The sequence below is a fragment of the Drosophila simulans genome, chromosome 3R, assembly GCF_016746395.2.
Source record: "Drosophila simulans strain w501 chromosome 3R, Prin_Dsim_3.1, whole genome shotgun sequence".
NCBI lineage: Eukaryota > Metazoa > Arthropoda > Insecta > Diptera > Drosophilidae > Drosophila > Drosophila simulans.
Genome location: NC_052523.2, coordinates 20,995,882 through 21,014,561, shown reverse-complemented (window position 1 = coordinate 21,014,561; position 18,680 = coordinate 20,995,882). Strand labels below are relative to the sequence as shown.

At 46.5% G+C, this 18,680-nt stretch overlaps 2 protein-coding genes across 2 annotated transcripts; both read right to left on the bottom strand.

Annotated features, from left to right (window-relative positions):
- Nucleotides 1–12: 12 nt before the first annotated feature.
- LOC6729461 lies at nt 13–8,856 on the bottom strand. Its single transcript, XM_016177466.2, has 6 exons — nt 8,548–8,856; nt 8,355–8,481; nt 4,328–4,717; nt 3,531–4,258; nt 3,190–3,465; nt 13–3,134 (listed from the first exon to the last, which is right to left on the bottom strand). The coding sequence occupies exons 1-6, from the start codon at nt 8,840–8,842 to the stop codon at nt 91–93; spliced, it is 4,860 nt and encodes a 1,619-aa protein (XP_016036135.1). The 5' UTR covers nt 8,843–8,856; the 3' UTR covers nt 13–90.
- A 4,585-nt stretch (nt 8,857–13,441) lies between these two features.
- Nucleotides 13,442–15,065, bottom strand: LOC27206482. The gene has a single exon (XM_016177465.3). The coding sequence runs from the start codon at nt 14,874–14,876 to the stop codon at nt 14,625–14,627; it is 252 nt and encodes an 83-aa protein (XP_016036134.1). The 5' UTR covers nt 14,877–15,065; the 3' UTR covers nt 13,442–14,624.
- Nucleotides 15,066–18,680: the final 3,615 nt, after the last annotated feature.

Below are 18,680 nucleotides of genomic sequence, written 5' to 3'. Positions count from 1 at the left end.
AAGAAACCACAATTGACAGATAGTTTGATTGAATTCTTGCCTTTGAAGTATAAATAAATAAATAAGCAAACTAGGGTTAATTTGGCATTTCTAGATACTGTCCGCTGCCGCCACCGTGGTCACCTCTTCCGCCTTTTTAGTGGATTCCGATCTGGTAGGTGGAGTCTCCGGCCGAGCCTTTAGATCCTGCTTTAGCCAAGCATTGTTGAAGTTCTTGATCGGAGTGGGCACCTCTCCTGTGGGCGCCACATCCATATTGACGGCTGGCGGTTGTGGCAGTGGTGGCTCCTCGCTGGCCTTGTTGTAGATCACCCAGTTGTCCGGTCTGTCAGGTTTGGTCAGTACGGTAATTGGTGCGAACGCCACACTGGCCAGTTGCTTTAGCTTCTGCGCCTTTAGCCGCGCCTCTGTGTGCTCATTCGCGTCCACGTAGTCGTCCTTGGTGTCGTCCGCAAGGATGCCGTTGGCCAACTGCTTCCCTAGGCTGTCCGGAAAAACGGTCACCTTGCTGTTCGTCACACTCCGGGTGGAGGTGGACAGCATGGGCTTGGGCACCTCGGTCACGTAGCTTGTCCGCGTCTTGTTCTCCAGCATGGGCATTACGTAGTTGTCGTCCAGTGAGTTCACGTTGTGTCCGGTCGAGTTGTGGGTCGCGTCTCGCATCAATTGTGGTCGCATGTAGCCGTCCTGGTCGAACTTCTTGGTGGTCAATTCGTTGAGGTCCGTCTCCTTCCGGGTCTCTGTCTTGTCCAGGTCATTGCTGGGCATGTCTTCGTCGTATACGTAATCGGTGTCGTCATCAGGTTGGTGGCTCTCGTCCGTGGTCAGGTTGGAAAGCGTTCTGCTGACATAGTCGTAGTCCTGTAGGTACAGTTTGTGCTCCGTATGGGTCAGTTCGTTGCTGTTGTTGCCCACTTCCTTAAGTTCCGGTGTCCGTCCGTAGAATGTCTGTTGATGTAGTCTGTGGGCGGAACTTGATCCGGAAAATGGGCTGGGATTTCGGTCAGTGATCAGTTCTCTGTCATAGTACAGTTCGCTCTGGGCAGGAGCGTAGTCGGGCCTGTAAGAGGAACCTCCGCCCTGACTTGAAACCGGTCTTGGATAGGAGCTTACTACTGGACCCAAGTCCGGATTGGGACGTGGCCGTATGTTGAAGCTAAAAGTGCTGTCCGCACCATTGGCAGTGGCCACTCCGGAGATGCTGCCAAAGTGCCCCGCACTCACTGCGCTGCTGGAAGCATGCAGGAACCCTGATCCGGGATGGCCGCCAATCTGGGAACTGGTGGCCACCGGATACGAGTGCACCGAGGGCGGTCGCGGGGAGTATGAGGCGGATGGACCCCCAGTCAGTATGTGCGAGTTACTGATCGGACTGTGAACCACATTGTTCTCGAACTGGGCTGGCTCCTTGTGGCTCTGCGAGATCGGAGATGGAGTCGTGGGCATGGGTCGTCGAATCCCCAAGGGATTGAAACTGTTCGTGGCGAAGGTCAGAAAGTTCTGAAAGATGTTCGGTGCCCGCGTTGTGGTCCGTCGGTCGTCGTTGTCGTTCAGATAAATGATGGTCGGTGGCTTCGTTCTCACTCCCTGGTTACTGATCTCCGCAATCGGTTGATGGTAGCCATAGCTGGGCAATGGAATTGGCGTGGTACTGGCGTAGTCCATGTAGTGTGGTGCGTAGTTCGAGTTGTAGTACGGTTTGTTGGCAGTCGTGTATTCCGCGTAGTCAGAAGTCGATGGTCGTGATGCGGGGTTCTTGTTCGTCTGTCGTATGTTGATCTCAATCTCGTACTGGTCGGCGTTCGGTCCGTTGACCACCACCTTTTGGGGTCTCTCGTAGAGCGGTCTGTTCTGGTACTGTCTCAGTTCCACGGCCCTTTTGGTTGGCTTACTAACCTTAGGTGCCTTGGTCTGTCGCGTGGAGCGTTCCAGGCTCGCGGTGGAGCTGGTTTGGATGTCCCTTGGGGTAACGGTACGGTTGCGTTGGATGTGCAATAGTCTAGAGTCTGCTGTCTTGTCCTCGTTCTTTCCCGCTGGATGAGGTTCCATCTTTCTGGCGTCACGTCTTTTAGTTTCCGGTTCGTCAGTTGACTTGTCCATGGGTTCAATGGAAGTGTTCTTTTTGGTCTGTTCTGTTTCAGTTGTCTTCGAGTCATTTCTGTTTTGGTTTAAGTCCGTCTGGGTCAGTTTTGATGGATCATCCTTGCTAGCCCTCACTTCCACTACTTCCTCCATGTCCACCACTTCGTCTGCGTCCTCGTGAAACTCGTCGTCTTCGTCTGTCAAACTTCCTGGTTCTGTCTCCTCAGCCGTGGCATTACCTCCGGAGCTTCGTAGCTCTACGGGCACATTGTTGATGATCACCCTTCTTTTGGGTCCCGTTCCCTCTGGTCTTCTCACATTTACGCTCTTGATGTTTAAAGTGATTTTGGGGGACTTGTCCAGCTTTTTGTTGACACCACCCACGGGTTTTCTAGTGGTCTGTTGTCGGTTGTTGGTACTGTTTTTTTTGGTCACCGTCTTGCGTCTCAGGTCAAGTTTGTCACTAACTTTGGTCGAGTTTCCGTTGGTGGGTCGATGGAAGCCGCTGACGGACGAGGGACTGACCTCCACCTGTGGCTTGATGGGTTTCACTCGGTTGGAGAAGCCTGCTTTGTCCTCCTTTATGACCTGAACCGATCCCAACTCGGGTTGCCCAATGGTGAAGACCTGTTCGGGCACCTGTTGATTGTGGAAGGGATCCTGCTCCAACCACGGACTCAGATCGATGGGACTTAGACTGCCCACACCACAGGTCTGTCTCTCATTGTCCTCAAACTCCGCTGGAATGAATATGTGGGGCTGGAGGGTGCCACCACCCACCGTGCGGCAGAGAACTTGGGCCAAGGAAACGCGGCGCACAGAGTGCAGTTGGGCGGGCGTGAAGGAGCTCTCGAAGCCACCATTCTCGTACCAAAAGCGGTCACCCCGCCTGGAGTTACTGAACTGCTGGGCGATGATGCAGGCGAAGGTGGGACCCACCAGGCCACCCACCACAGGACGCTCCGCGATTCCGCCCACAAACAGATCGATGTCGTGGACGCTGCGATAGGCGTGACCAATGCGCTTGGCGGACTCCGGACCCACTACGTTGGCTGAAATGGAAACGAGAAGGTGAGCACTTTAAAGATGAACTTGGTCACAACATACCGAAGTCATCCCAACTGAGAATGGGACTTAGACCACAGGGCACTCGCCAAGCGCTATACGGAGCAATGCCATGATCCCTGCCCCGTTGGATGTTGATGGCAGCCAGGTCCAAGCCGAATGGAAAGCCAGGTGTTTGGAACAGGTGATTGGTCAGCTCGGGGGTGATGAACTCATCCCTCTTCAGAGCCCTTTGCGAGGCCAAGCCGCGTATAAGACGATGCAGTGAGCCCGCCGAACCAATGTCACCTCGCTGGAACTCCTCATGCAGGCTGACATCTTTTAGAGGACATCCAAAGTTAATAGCAAATATCTCAAGTGGCTTAATCCAGCTCCAAACTCACTGTTATTAATCACATTGTGATGACGATCGCAGCGGGTGTAGGAGTTCTGGACCAGCGAGTGGCCAAAACGGAAGGCGGCGGCCGCAAAGGCATTGGCCACCGTGGGATTGACCTTTGAACTATAACGTTCGTAGTAGCCCGAGGGCATCAGCTCCAGGTCGAAGAGCTTGACCACCTCCCTGCCCAGAATGACGGGCAGGAACTCGCGGAAGGTGATGTGCTGGAACATGGCGCCCACAATCCTGCGCGTTTCTTGGTATACCTTCTCGTCGCTCCAGTGGGGATTCAGTTCGCTCAGCTCCATGGCAATCCGATTGTGTTCGCCCACCCAGACGTGGTGCATGGCCAGCAATCCCGGCTGCTCACCACTGCGTCCATCTCCGGAACGAATGCACTTGGTGGCAATCGCTCCGCGTTGGCACACATCCTCGGCGGGATCACCGCGCCCATAGACGAGCAGCCCGTGCCGGAAAACTCTGGCGTTGTCCGAGGACTTGGCGCTGTTCGAGTAAATGGGCGAGGCGTCGATGTAGGAGGTCACCTGGTTGGTCTGCTCCCGCCAGGACAGCACGCAGTCGCGTCGCTGGGCAGGAGCCGAGCGCAGGAACTCCAGGCAGCGCACCTTGAGCGGCGCCAGCCAAGGATCGTCCAGTGGCACTTTGATGGGAAAGCAGGCGGGATGGAAGTCCTTGCCGCCACAGCAACTGGGTATGGAACCATTGATGGAACTGTCGTAATACCAAATATCGTATATGTTATCAATATACATTTCATATTATTCCATAGTTTCCACTTACCGCGGCTGAGCCGTGGAGGTCATGTCGTGGTCTAGCATCTGACCCCACTGCGCGATCATCAGGGTGAGCGGTGCGTCTCCCTCCCGCGCTCCATGCACCAGAAGGCTGACGAATCGCGACGAGGACAAGGTGCTGCCATCGGCGGAACTCCGGACCGTGTCCACACCATCGCCGTACTCCGGCGGCAGGAAGCGGTTGAAGGGCATCTGGGCGGCTCCCCATCTCGGCCGGCGTTTGTTGTTGCAGGTGCCGTCGTGGGTGCGGTACCGCTCCGAGGCGGGCATGCAGGGCGGCGGATCCCGCGGCGGACAGAGTCCCTCCAAGGCGGTCCGGCGCAGCGAGATTCGCTGCGTGTGCGACTGGCGGGCCAGCTCATCGATGTGCTGGAAGCTGTCGAGTAAAGAGATCGAGGCGAATGATGCAGACGGAGTCAGTGGGCAGTGGGATGACGGTGCCAGGACCTGCCGGCACCATCATCCCGCCACCAGGTGAGGAGCACACGACATGGCTGCGCTCAAATTTCGTGATCGAGTGCCGACTGCTCGAGCCGCTGGCTTCTATTTATAAAACGCTCGACTGCGTGGATGTTGGATGGTGGAAACGAGTTCGCCACTCGGCGGCTCGGTGACTCCAACTGGGATCCACCAGCGAATTATAAGACCACTACCGTTGGAAAAACGCACAAGAAATCGGTGAGCAGCCGTTGGCTTTAATTTAACCGCTTTTGCTTTCCATTTGCCGCGTTTATTAGCAACTCTTTTTTCGTCAGTTTCCATTTCGTTTCAGTCCCGAGGGGTATAATCACTGGGTCATGGAACACACTCGCTCTGGGGTTTTATGGTTATAATGCGTGTTGATAACCAAGCAAAAGTGTGTGATATGGGATCTCTGTTATATGATTAATTGTTTCTGGCATTACTTTTAAAACGTGACTAACTTTATGGCGTTTAGAAAAAGGGAATTTCCTAAAAGCTTTCCAAACTTGTACAAATATTTTTTCATTCTGAATTTATTCTAAAATACATACGTTCATACAAGTTAAAAATTTATAATAACTCTTCGAATTTAGTGCATGTGACAAATGTTTAGTTAAGTTGGTGTAAAATTGAATTATTTGTAAAAGTAAGTTCCTAAAACCTATTCAAAGTAATACTTGTATTATACATATTAATTAAGCAGTTTTTAAGCAAATTAAAGCAATTTAACATTTCTGAGCTTCCCACCAATTGAACTTAGTTGAAAACGCGCCATTTCTACTTTCTCCTTTTGCTAGATCACATGTGCTGGCCAACTCGACTTCCTGTCGGCCATATAATTTCCTGCGATCTTTCGATCAATCTTCTAGGATTTTCACTTTTCCACACACGAACATCCATCCACGTTAATTAGCCATGATTGAATGCCATTTTCGATGATCGCCCAGGGGATGGATGCGCAAGTGTATAATCGTTTCGGCACGTTTTTCCAGTTTTCCCGCTTGTCAGCAGGTGAAAGTGGAAAAGCATATTTTTTCCCAGGCTTTAGTGCGCATTGTTCGCCTGTCATTGCTGTGCACAATTTTCGTATTAAGCGGTGTTTTATTCGAAGAAAAGCCCATTAAAGGCGCAAGCGCCCTTTGCCTTGGGTTCACGCGGCGTATACGCAATCTCTACGCAAAGCGCAGCCGCAACTTGGGTTTTCATTATACATTATTTTTTTGTATCTTTCGCTGCGTTCATTGCCCCCTGAAAGAGCAGTAAAAAAGCACAATACAAAACTTAAACTTTCGTATATCTTCGCGAAGCTTGAGGCCGAATTGGCTGGTAGAAAACGAAAGTCGCCTGTTGTTTGTGTTTCAGTTTTCGTTGTGTTTTTTTGTTTTTTGTCTTTTCATCGCCAGCAGTATCAGTTGTACCGCCGCTGCCTCAGTCGACGTCGCAGCAGCTGAAGCTTTGCCTTTCCCTGTTTCTTATTTGTATTGTTGTATCAGTATTGTCGTATTGATGTAATCAAATTGCGAATGCCAAATCTGATGCTAGCCAGATGTGCCAGGCGGTTATGTGTATACGCCATGTATGCACACACTCTGCGATATTTTTCTAACGCTGTCGCTTTCTTTGGCTTCTAATTTGGCTAAATGCTGCTTTTGGCACCATTAACGAGCCCCATCGGCAGCGATCATCAGTTTCGGTCGTCGGTCGATGGACGGTTTTTTGTTGATATTTAATTAAACCAAACATGTTGGCCATTTCGTAATTTGATTGTGGACATCGGAGTGGAGCAAAAGGCATTTTCCATTAATGGCCAACATCATCATCAGCATCTTTTGTCTGGCAATTGTCTGTTTCTGGAGACGATGTCGTCTCGTGTCGCCTTGTCGCTCCATTGATTGCAATTACATAAATGCGATTTCGGGCACATTCGGCTTTGCATTCGACGCGGTCAGAGCTCATTGCACCTGAGTCGAAATCACCTGAGTAAATTGCCTTTTCGGCTGCCCCAGGTGAAAGTTCTCGGCCCGACGCGCTTTTCTGTGTTTGCTTGTGTGTGTGTGCGGAAAATCGCATGGATTTTCACGGATTGTGAAAAGTGAAAATGCTGCCAGCGGTAAAACTGGAAAAACTGCAAGCAATCGTCGTTGGAAACGGAGATGGAAATGAAAATGTAGCTGGAGTCGGAGATGCTGGCGTCTGCCATTTCCGCTGCCCGGCTAAAAGAGGTCGTTTAACCCGGACCGCCTTTATTTACATTCACCCATCCTAAAACAGCATTCGAAAAATGAATACACAGGCGAAAAAATCGGATTCTCAGCTAAATATTCGGAAAAATCTCAATACCTTTTCAATCACTTGGAAAGCTGTCTAAAAGTATGCTAGAAATTATATCATAGTTTCGTTTACCTTGGATAACTTTTTAAATATCTATAGATTATTAGGAGATTGTTACTTTAAGCTTAATACAAAAAAAAAATCTGTTAATTTGGGCAGTGAGTTTTCTTGCTCTGCACTTAATACGGACCGATATGGTATTGGATTTTGATTTTGGATCGGAATTAAAATTGGATTCGGCTTTGGTGTCTTGCTCTTGTCTGCCAATTATGCGGCATTTCAATGTCAAAGTGAAAGTTGACTCTTAGTCATGAGCAATCGCAGTTGGACTCCCATCGCTTTTGGCTACGATTCGGTATTTGCAAGGGGGCACTGGACGGCACCGGGGTGTCCACTTCCACTTCAGCCAACTTCCAGGCCATTCGGATCCCCAGCCCCGACTCATTAGCTCTGCCGGCTGTGGAGCTGCTGCCATGGATGCCGTAGAACTCGTTAATCAAGCGAGAAAGTTGCCGGTGGTAATTGTGGGCACTTGGGAGGTGAGGCAGGGGCACTCGGGCGGCGGGGCGGGGGTCCTCAACTCAACAAATATTGCTTACTTTTCTGCCTTTTGTCTTCACCAACATTTTTTGTTGCACACAAAGTCTTGGATATTTTTGCATTAGATTGCCCGGGGTCACAAACTCGAGAGTGGCCATGCCCACTTATTGCGGTCGATCGGGGGGCGAGGGGTGCTTTGATTTTTTGTTAGAAAAGTTGGTTAAGCATTTTTCCACGAATCACTCTGCACAGCAATCAATCAATATTCGCTACATAACATTTGAAGATAACTATATTCAAAGAATAAGAAATCTCGTTCATTGTTTCTTCGCCTTGTTTGGAGTGGTTTTTAAGATAATAAAATATTACAAAAAAATAAAGTTTATACGCTAAACTTTTTAATAAGAAGGCTTGTAAAAATGATGTAGCTAACATAAATACAAAAATGTACTTCACAAGAACTACATTATTTAGATTATTCATATAGTATAATAAGTTGACCTTAATGACCCCAACTACTTGACCCACCCTCGAGTCCACTTTGGTTTTTAATCACGCGCATTGGCTTTGCCAATAACTTTTTTCATATGTCATAGCCACATATTTGCGGCTGATGAACTTATGACCCGCCACAATCCACGTATCCAGCCCACACCCACCCACAAGTACGTGGAACTTACTTTTTGCGGAAGGCCTTGGCTGCGGCGATGGTGGCATAGGCGGCCATCTCCCGGCGTTCCGAGTCCATGGTGGGGGCATTGAAGCGGGACAGCATCGCGGCCGGATGGTTGTCCTGCAGGGTTTGGCCTTCCGGGGAATTCGAGGAGTTGATTCAAGGTTAGGCACAAGTGGCACTGGAGAAGAAGTACCCACCATTGCGCAGCATCTCCGGCTGAATCCGACCGTACAGCTCGGTCATGGCATCGAGACCCTGTCGCACACTCTGCTGCAAGGCCACATCCATCAAAGTGGGACGTCGCGAGCGTCCATTCCGCGTGCTCTGGAATGTCGCCTTCGCCTCCAGTTCCGGCTGCAGCTCCTCCTCCTGGTCCTGGTAGTGCAGCGGGATCAGCGGACGAGGCAGCTCCTTGGTGGGCGGCTTGCCGCTGGCATTCTCCAAGTGCACCAGCAGGAGCAGCAACGCCACCAGAAGTGATGGCTGCAACATTCCAGCGGCGACTTCTGGAATGGTTTATTCGCTGTCAAGTTCAGTGGGAGAAGAGGTGGCACAAGGAATCTTGTGCTCCAAGGAGGAGCAGCATGTTGTCATTGGACTTGGGGCACATAAGTCATACGTATTCTTAAGTTAGATTGTAGGCTCCAAGGATTTTCATTTTTAAAAATATTCAAAATTAACTAGATGGGTAGTACTCTTCTTAAATATTTTTCAAACACATAATATTATGTTAAATAAATAATATAAATATTATGTCAAAACCGCAAATCGTATAATCTGCCCCAAGGGCAAAGGGTTGCAAAAATAAATACTTAAGCTCGATAAGGGGTCAATTAAGCATAATTATCAATAAAGTTACGTGGCTTTGGGTCGCCAATATCAATATCAATATCTTTTTTCGATTTCAGCGATGCGATTACATAAGCAAAGGCAACAACTAACGAGTATAACAGCGAAAAAGTAATAAATAACAGCGAAAAGCTTGCTATTATTTAATTTCGACTTTTTAAGCTGCCCACAGCTAATTACAATAATAAAAAAATGCACTTCAACTGCAACTTATTATCGCCTAACCGTTTTATTCTCTTTTTCCTGCGCTTTTTGCTGCAGTTCACTTTTTGTGCAGTTTTGTTTATTTCATTTTGTTTTGGCCGAGTGATTTTCGAGATGGTATTTATTTGAATACGCTTTTTAGTCGACAGTTGATTGAGTTAATTGGGTTTTAAAATTATTTTATGTGGTGCCAAATTTTGAAACGAAAAAAAAGTATTTTTTAACAGCTGTGTATTTAAATAAGCGAAGGCCACGAAAAGCTTTAAATTCTCATTCATTTTTACCAAATAACGCATTAAAAGTTAATAACTCTATTTATGTTATTTTATTGTCTGGCTATTCTGTTGTTTAATTTGATTACTTTACTTATTTGGCTGCAATGCGGAGTACTTTATATGCTTCAATGACCGCATAACAGGCGTCAAGATTGCCAGTGGTCTATATGCAATAGGTATTTTATTTTATGGCCGGTAACTGCTCACTACCAACAATTTGTGCACTGTCCAATCAGTTTTTTAATGTACTGACCAGATGGAGGAGTATTCAAAAGAGTGGGATGGTGCCCAATGGACTCTATGCTACTTGGCACCACAAGTGCATAGATCTGCAATAGTAAAGCTAGATTTATGCTATCTACATATATTGTTGTAGAGTTTATATCCAAGCACTGGCACATGAACACCGCATTTGATTTTCCAAAAATTATGCAATTAGTCTGAAGTCTTTGGGCTTGCATAAGTCCGTTTTTCTCTTCCTCGTTCAAGGGTCCGCGCCTCCAAAGCCACCTACATATAATTTATAATATAATAATAGCCGCCAGGAAATCGCGGGCCTAGTGAAATTTAACAGACCACCGGCTTTGGCTGGTAACTTGGCTGTAACGCTCACTTAGCCAACTGTGGCACCCCGGCCATTAATAATAATCAATTTGTTGGATGATCTTTTGCGCAAAAACGGAAATTGATTTACCCCAAGTGCGGTGTGCGCAATTTGTAGTTCGTAATTGCCGTGATTAACACCTGCCGCAATTAGCCGGTAACTTTCACTGCTGGTTCTACGATTTGGTAGTTGATCTGTGACTTATTTTCCTGGAGGCGACTCCTGGCAAAGATCTAGGAAGTCGCAAGTCCGCCGCACAACACACACCGAAACGAAAACTTTTTCGCGTTTGTATCTGGGATCGTCGTAAACCGAACTAAATCGATTCTCACCTCACGGCTGCCATTAGAAGCCAAAGAAGCAAAGATGCCGAGCCGCAAAGCCCGAGACATGCCACAGCTTCACCAAAATGAAAAAAAAACTAAAAAAACCCACTTTGAGATAAAAAAGCACCAACGTCAACTCGAAAAAAAGAGTCTTCCAGGCAAGCGACCAGTTCTCCGTTGGCTTTCATTCACTGCCCGCCCGAGTAGTAGCTGTTGTTTTTTTTCCAGCTTTTTTCCAGCCTCAACACCCCGCTCCTACTCTTAAATATTTATTATTTATTTTCAACTTGCTGGCGCTTATCGCCGTCGCCTCTTTCCGTATTCAAATCGAAGCGAGAGAGATAAAATGCCTTGCGGCTGCATAAAGTTCCCATTAAAGCAGAAATATAAGAAATGTCTCACTATGCGATCCGATCGCCATTCATCTGGATCCACTGGTCACCCGACCAACCGACCAACCGTCCAACCAGCTCCACATCCATCCCAGCCGGTTCATCAAAAGACGCCCAGCTGGATGCTTTGCTCAGCGGACCGCTGCCCCTTTTTACGGACCGCTCCGCCGGCTTATCGCCCGCCGCCATCGAACTGCTTTCAATTAGAAGAGAAAGTTCTTGCCACAAGCGCATGCAAGAAAAAGTGAAAAAGTCAGGCAGAGCGAAAGAGCAGGAAGCCGAAGCACACTCGAGAAGTAAAAAAAAAAAGAATAATCAACAAAGAAATGTTGTTACCGGCGGGCAAGAGGTGGCTTTTACTCTTAGCCACGTCGGGATCACACGGGTCAGCCGTAAAAATTGCACCTCGCGAATTAAGATGTGATGTATCAGCCCCAGCATGTGACAACAATAACAATAACAATCGCTATAGCTATAGCTCCCGGCCCCAAGATGGAAATCGAGCAAACTATACTTATACCTATGGACTGGACCGAACGGAACCCAGCGAAAATAAACGCAGAATATGCATAGAAAACAAATGACATCAGCAATGCAAAATGTCTTAAAATAGAAGTGGGTATGGAAATAGTGCCGCTGGCAAAGAGTTTTGACATCGTTGGTCGTCGGGAGTCGAGTGCACTAGGGGATCTGGGTGATGTATGGCATAAATACCAATGAACTAGGTATGATAGCAAAGCTCTATGTTAAGATCTAGTAAATTCAAAGTAAAAAGAAAGAAACTTCACAAATATTTCAAATTCTTGAGCACACTCAGATGTTTTCAATATTTTCGAACTTGTATGCGGGCGTAACTCAAATTAGAGGGAATTTCCATTTGCGTGGGCATAGAAATAAACACGCATTTTCAATTCTTATATGTACTTCCCGGAAAGAAAATTCAAAAACAGTGAATACTTCAAATAATATATGTCTTCCTAAAACCAGCCAACAATTTATTACTGATAGTTATAGCCAGAAACATACAGTAATTTCAAATAGGTTGGGGTAATACTATTGAACTACCAAGATCCCGAGATTTCAAACCGCTTACTCACGAGCTTAAAATTCCCCCACACTTTTGACTAATCCCCGGATTCTCGCCACTTCTCGAGTGCTTTTAGCTGCACTTACACGTAATGTTATCAGATCGAAATCGGTGATGAAATCGGCTGAGAATCGGGCTAAACCGTAGAGTTGGATCATCAACTGCGCCGCAGCTGCAGCAATTTGCCCGTAGACAGAGTCAAAGGTAAACTATAATGCAGAGGAGAGCACTCTAAATGGGCTCAATTAGCATTCCCCATTACCCATTCCCAATCCGACTGGCTAGTAATCCACATCCGACGGTGGAGCGGTGCATTGGTGGGCGTTGCATTACGTATACGCCACGTAAATTAAGTATACGTAAGCAAATGTATTTGCTTGACAAGAGCCACGCACTTGGTCAATTGGATTCAATTGAACTGTGAGCGCCCTCCAAAATGGGGGATAAGAATGGAAACGAGAGAGGGAGTACAAAAAGCCGAATGACAGATACCCTTTCTTTAGTTTATATTTCAATGGAAGAGAAGAGAACATAATTTCGATGGATTTAAAGTGAGTTTGGAATACAAGAATGTATAATAAAATATATATTCGTTATCAGATACCGCAAATCAAACTATTATATTATAAATTGCCAATTGAATATCAAAATTCTCGGAAAAACAAAAAAGTTTTATAATAGCCTGTAAATATGTATTGGCTTTCAGGGTTTGGAACTGTCTAGCACCCTGCGAAAGTGTGTGCATAAAAAACCCCAAAAGCTCTGACTTTGAGTCCCCAAAGGGGGAGGCGTGGTGAGGGGGCGGCGTGGGCGTTAAGTGGAATCGGAATGGAACTGCTGTCCCAGCGGCGATGACGACAGCAGCGGCTCTTTGGGAGCCACAAGCTCGAGACTGGGTCACTGTTACGAGCGTAAGAAGCGGCGAGTGCCAGTGCGAGTATGTGTGTGAGTGGTGGTGTGAGTGTGTGGTCCGCTCACGCACACAGAGACAGGCGGACCCGGAGTGCTTCGTAATTAGAAGAGAGGGCGATAAAGAGTGCGAGACGGCGGCAGAATACGAAAAGAATCGCTGGAATAATAAAATAATACACGAGGTTGCCTTTAGCGCTGCCTTCTGGCCGTAGAGTTCGCTTTCGTTTCGCATATTTTACGTTTCCCCCTTGCTACCCATTGTAATTTATAATTTATTTGAATGTTGTGTATTTTTTTTTTTGCTGCCCCTCTTATTTCTTACTTTCACACGCAGACGACCGGCAGAAGAAAAGGGTTTGCCCCCAAAAACCCGCCCCCACTCGACAATCTACAGTCCATTGTCGGGGTAATTGAAATCGCGGCAGTCGAAAAGTTTCTTCCATTTTCAGTTTTTATTAAAAGTTCGATTTTTATTCGCCTTTGTTGGGATTAGCTCTATAAATAGATGTACAAGTAGACATACAGTTTAATATTATTTCATAGGTATAATAAATATATTGTAGATGCTCCGCTCTCTAAACTAAATTCTCTCTTTCGCAACATTCGCCACTTACAGCACTTCACCCTGCGATTAATCGCATTCCGCTGCCATTTTAGTACGAATCACTTGAGCAAACACCATCCACCCATTTGGGGGCACACTTTTGAGTTTCCTCTCCTCGTGCGGCACATACAATATGATTATTAGAGTAGTAACAATAGTATAGATGGTATTAAAGATTAAATATTACGCATAGGCATAGTTATGTTTATATGGTTTACATGGTGTGGGGGTGTGTGTAGTGTGTGGGCTACGTGCCCTGCGTTTTGAGCTGCACCTGGAGGCACCTGGAGTTATCTGGAAGCATCCAGACTACTCGCTCGCAGCCCAAAAATCGCGGGGCTCGTGAACAACAAAACAAATTTAAACAACATTGTAAGATGAGTGAGTGTGTATGCGTGTGCACTTACAAAATAAAACAAACTTACAGCTAGGCGTGTGTTTTTTGTGTTTCGTGTATAGCTAAAGTATTGCACTATGTTGTGTGTGTATATGTATATAAATATATATGCAATAAACAATTTACATTGATTCATTGAGTTCTGCTGAAGCTTACAGGAGATGGAGAGAGTTAGAGATAGTGTGGCAGACAAAAAAAAATTGTGTGTATAAATATGTGATGTACTGGTTTTTACTTTTTTTGTTGTTTTCTGTTTTTTTTTTTGGATAGTTATTGTTGAGAAGGAATGTCGTAAACACAGATTGCCCTGTCCCCTGCCAACACTTTGAAGCCTCTAACGTGATCCGGGGATCACCCATTCGGGTCATACGAATCGAACTATTTGGATTACCCATTGGAATCTTGGGAACTACGCGAATTCTTTGCGATCACACTGAACTCGAATTCTATAGATCCTTGAAGTGGCGCGAACTCTTTGTGTCATATCCAAATCCAAATCTCCGTGTTATCCTTCCTCCGATCAGCCAGAGATCCCCCGCCGACAACCCACAGCACAGCACTCGACCGCTCCAGCGACCGTTCGTCCCGCCCCGTCCCGCCCTGCCCCCGTCCTCGCGCTGCCTCTCAGTTGCGCCTCTCGCCCGCTCGTGCCGCCTGCCGCTGCTGCTGCTGTTGCTGCTCCTTGTCGCGCAGCTCCTTGATGGCGCCCACCGTGCCGAACATCACCTTGGCCGTCAGCTGGGCGCGGGGCGGACCGCCGGACTTGCCGCTGGTGGCCGCCTCGCGGTCCAGAGATGCATTCGCATTGGCGTAGGCGTTCGTGTACGAGACGTAGTTGTTGTTGAGGTCGCGACCGCAGCTGCACTGATGCGACATGTTGCACGTGATGTGGATATTTTTGTTGTTGGTGGCTAGTCCGCTTTTATATATATTTATTGGGCGATTTTCGGCGTGGCGTGGCGTGTGGAGCAGTTGATCCGCTTGCGGTTGTTTGCCAATTGATCGCGCCTCACAGTCGCTCACACTTTCACAGACTCACTAGAACTAATTTCGAAAAGCTGTGGTGTTGTTTTTGTGGCCAGGCCTCGCTCGGCAGAGGCAGCGGCAGCGGTGCCAGCGTCGACGCCGGCAGCGATGAGCAGAGAGAGAGCTGTCAAAACAAGAGAGCACCGCGATCAGCAGCTGTTGAAACAGCGAGAGCTTGCTGTCGACGTCGCTGTTGCAGCGGCTGTGCTGCAGTGAAATGATAAATTTCTCTACACCGAAAAAAGAGAGATAAAAGTCCAGCATATGTGTGTGGATTTTTAGTAACAGGATCCATTGGAGGGAGGTTCCAAATATATATATGTAAAATGTACTGATGTTGTTAAAAGAATTTTGAATATGTTTGAGTTTATAAAGCATACTTTTTGGCGTCCTATAGCTGGATTTCTGGTTTTCTGAGCTTGGGCAATCATACTTTCCCAATGGAGCTAATGATAAAGTCTTCTAAATTTACGAATATTAATTATAAAAGTTCAGGCAATGCAGATTTCTAGAGTTTTTCGCAGTGTACCGTCTGCAGCTGATCGTGGCTCTCTCTGTGCAGCCGCTGCTTCTGCTTCTGCCTGTGCCGCAGTCGCAGTCGCTGCTTTTGGGAGAGCTTTCTTGATTGCAGCGAGGAGTGTTGTTGTGTTGTTTCTAATGCCCCTTCACTCTCCCCATCCACCATCCCCCACACAGCCCCCTCTCACCCGCTCTCAAATTGACGACGCTGCGCTTGTGTAATCTTTACGTCGTCTTTGTATGTATTTCTTTATTTTTGTCTTATTTCTCTTTCGGTGGAGGTTTGTTTTTGTTGTAGTTTTACTCATAACAATTTGCGAATTCCACAGGCACGCTCGCAACAACAATAACAACAAAAACAACAACAAACGTCAGCAGCGGCAGCAAGTGAAAATCACTAAGCAATGCAGCGACTCACCTGTTTATTGTTGTTGCTGGCATTCATTAAGTTTCATTCACCTTTCGCAGCAGGCTTTATATTGTAGTTTGTTTGTTTGTTTAGCTTTTTTGGCCATGCTTTTACATAATTGAATTGAGTGACTAATCATACGTACTAAAGACCAATGAGGAAATGCCTTTCTAACAGCCTGAACCTGACCCCAAAAGAACCGAAAAGAATTTCCAACTGGATACGAGAGAGCGAAGAAAACGAGCAAAGGTGAGACAAGCAAACCCAAACGCATTCGCTTTCGATCGATCGTCACTTTCCTCGGCCAGGAGAAGAAGAAGAACAAGCAGAAGAAGAAGCAGAAGACTCGCACTACCAGTTTTCTCCAAGAACCAAAAAGTCACGGTGACCCATATAACATATAGCACCGCAGTCGCTGCTGACGTCAACAGAGCGACAGACAGAGAGAGAGCGAACGAGTAAGAGTACAGAACAAACGCTAGACAGAAGAAAAGAGAAAGAGAGGGGGCACTATCCGATCGAAAAGAAAGCGAAAAAAGAAATTTCAATGCAGCGAAGCGTAGAATGGAGAACGTATGTTTGTGCTTGAAGTGCCAGCAAACAAACAAACACTGGCACACACGCACGCACACAAGCGCAGGTGATCGTTTGCTCACCTACTTACATATGTCGAAAAGTGTGTCATCGCAGCGAGAGCGAAAGAGACCGCAGGAGAGAGTAGAAGCTGCGCCAGAAGAGCGAGCAACATTCTTTGCCGATTTTACGACTCTTCCCGGCGCACTTGCATATGCATGTATGTATATGTGTGTTACCATATGCACATACATACGTATGTTTGTGAAAGGCAAGTACTAACAGTTGTGGCTAAAATAATAGTGCTAACCAGAAGTGTCTAAAAATAACCGACAATACTTCTCCACAATGTTCTTTAATTTAAGACTAAATCATTGTTCTTATCCATCAAGTAAGTTAAGAGTATCTATAAGAAGTCTATGTCAGATAACTTTGTTCCTTTAATAAACAAACATGTATTTTCAAAAGCTAAGATGATTTAAACTTATTGTCATCCCATTACCTCTATCCCATTGGTATTTCATCCAGATGCTATTTTGGCCCTGTGCATGCCACCCACTCACACATCCCCCCACAGATTCGATTCTGGCCAAAAGACAGCCGCGTGTCTTGGTCGTAAATCTTCTCAGCTTTCGTCTCTGCTCCTCTGAGCAAATTCGCCCTGTGGCCAACTTCTAATTATAAATGCATATTTATGCTGCCAGTTAGTGGCTTCCACTTGCCGCTGCCATTGTTGTTGGCCAGGTTGCTGATATCTGACGCCACATAAGTTCATCTGGATCTCAAGTGCACATTGCACTGCGTTTTTCTCATGCGCAGAATCAATTAAAAGAGATGAAAAAATCCCAAACGAAAACTTGTTGGTGGGAAAAATCTCCGAAAACCTGCATAAGAATCGTGATTTTCCATTTTTTATTGTTGTTTTGGTTATATGTATACGGTTTTTGTTTTTTTTTCGTCGCTCTAACAACTACAAAAATGTTTTCGCCTATGCATTTTTTCGGTGGGAAGTCAGGGTGCCTCTGTGTGTGTGGAGTAGGTGTGGGCTAAACTGGTTGGGTGCCTCGTTTTTATTTATTATTTTTCTTTTTATTTCGGTCCGGCCAACTGCATGTTTAGTTTGGTGTCTTTGTTTTGCCTTATTTTGCCTACCGCGATGATGATTTATAGCTGAACTTGTCTTGGTGGCACAGCCGACCAAAATCGAATCGAATCGCACCGAGTCACCTATCCATATCCTCCTTGTGGCCATATGTGCAGAGTCCAGATGCCAGATGCCGAATATCCAAATGAGCTGCTTGGCCTGTGATTAGACCGCTGGGAAATTTATTAACCTGTTCCGGTGCGTTGACGCGCCAGTGTCAGGCCATCGAGATTGGCCTGGGCACGCTTTGTGCATGTTTTGGTGTTACGAGTCATGTCATTAGGGCCTCTTATCAGCCTGATTTACGATCGATTGCCCGTGGTGAGTATGAATATAGCCATTTACCATGACGTCCCCAGGTTGCAGCTGCATTCGTTGGCCATGGTATCGCTGCGATGCCAATGGCTTTCCACGAACTTAATGCCACACTAATGACGACTGACGTCATGAGCACAATTAGCCGCCATTTTTCGCAGAAAGCCATAAAAACGTATCAATTTCTAGGACAAATTGTAATTGCGCCACAAATCTCAATGCAATTTCGGTGAGTCCCCTGCTGTGCTTTTAGCATTGCGTATACGACCCGTGTGCCCAGGACATTTTAAGCCATATTCGGAAGGCGGATGGATGGGTGGTGCTTATTTACTCAATATTTTCCAATTAGCCAGCGATTTTTGCTTTTATTCGTAATTAAACTATTTACAACTGAGCACCGTCTCAGCGGGAATTCCTTGGGTAATGGCTATTTCGCAGCTCCTTCTCCGCCTCCGTCTGGGTAATTGGCTGGAATGCATTGAAAGCGGATTGATCGGAAATATGGTCAAAATAGCCTGGAAAGTAAGAAAAATAGGAAATGAAATGTAATAGTCAGTAAAATGTCTTGTAAAATAATAAATATACGCCTTTAGTCATTTTTAAATTTAAAAATTTCTTACTTCTTGGGTTTGACTTCTGTCCTTATTCTAAAAGAAAGTACACACATACATTCCCATTGAAATCGACAAAGCGC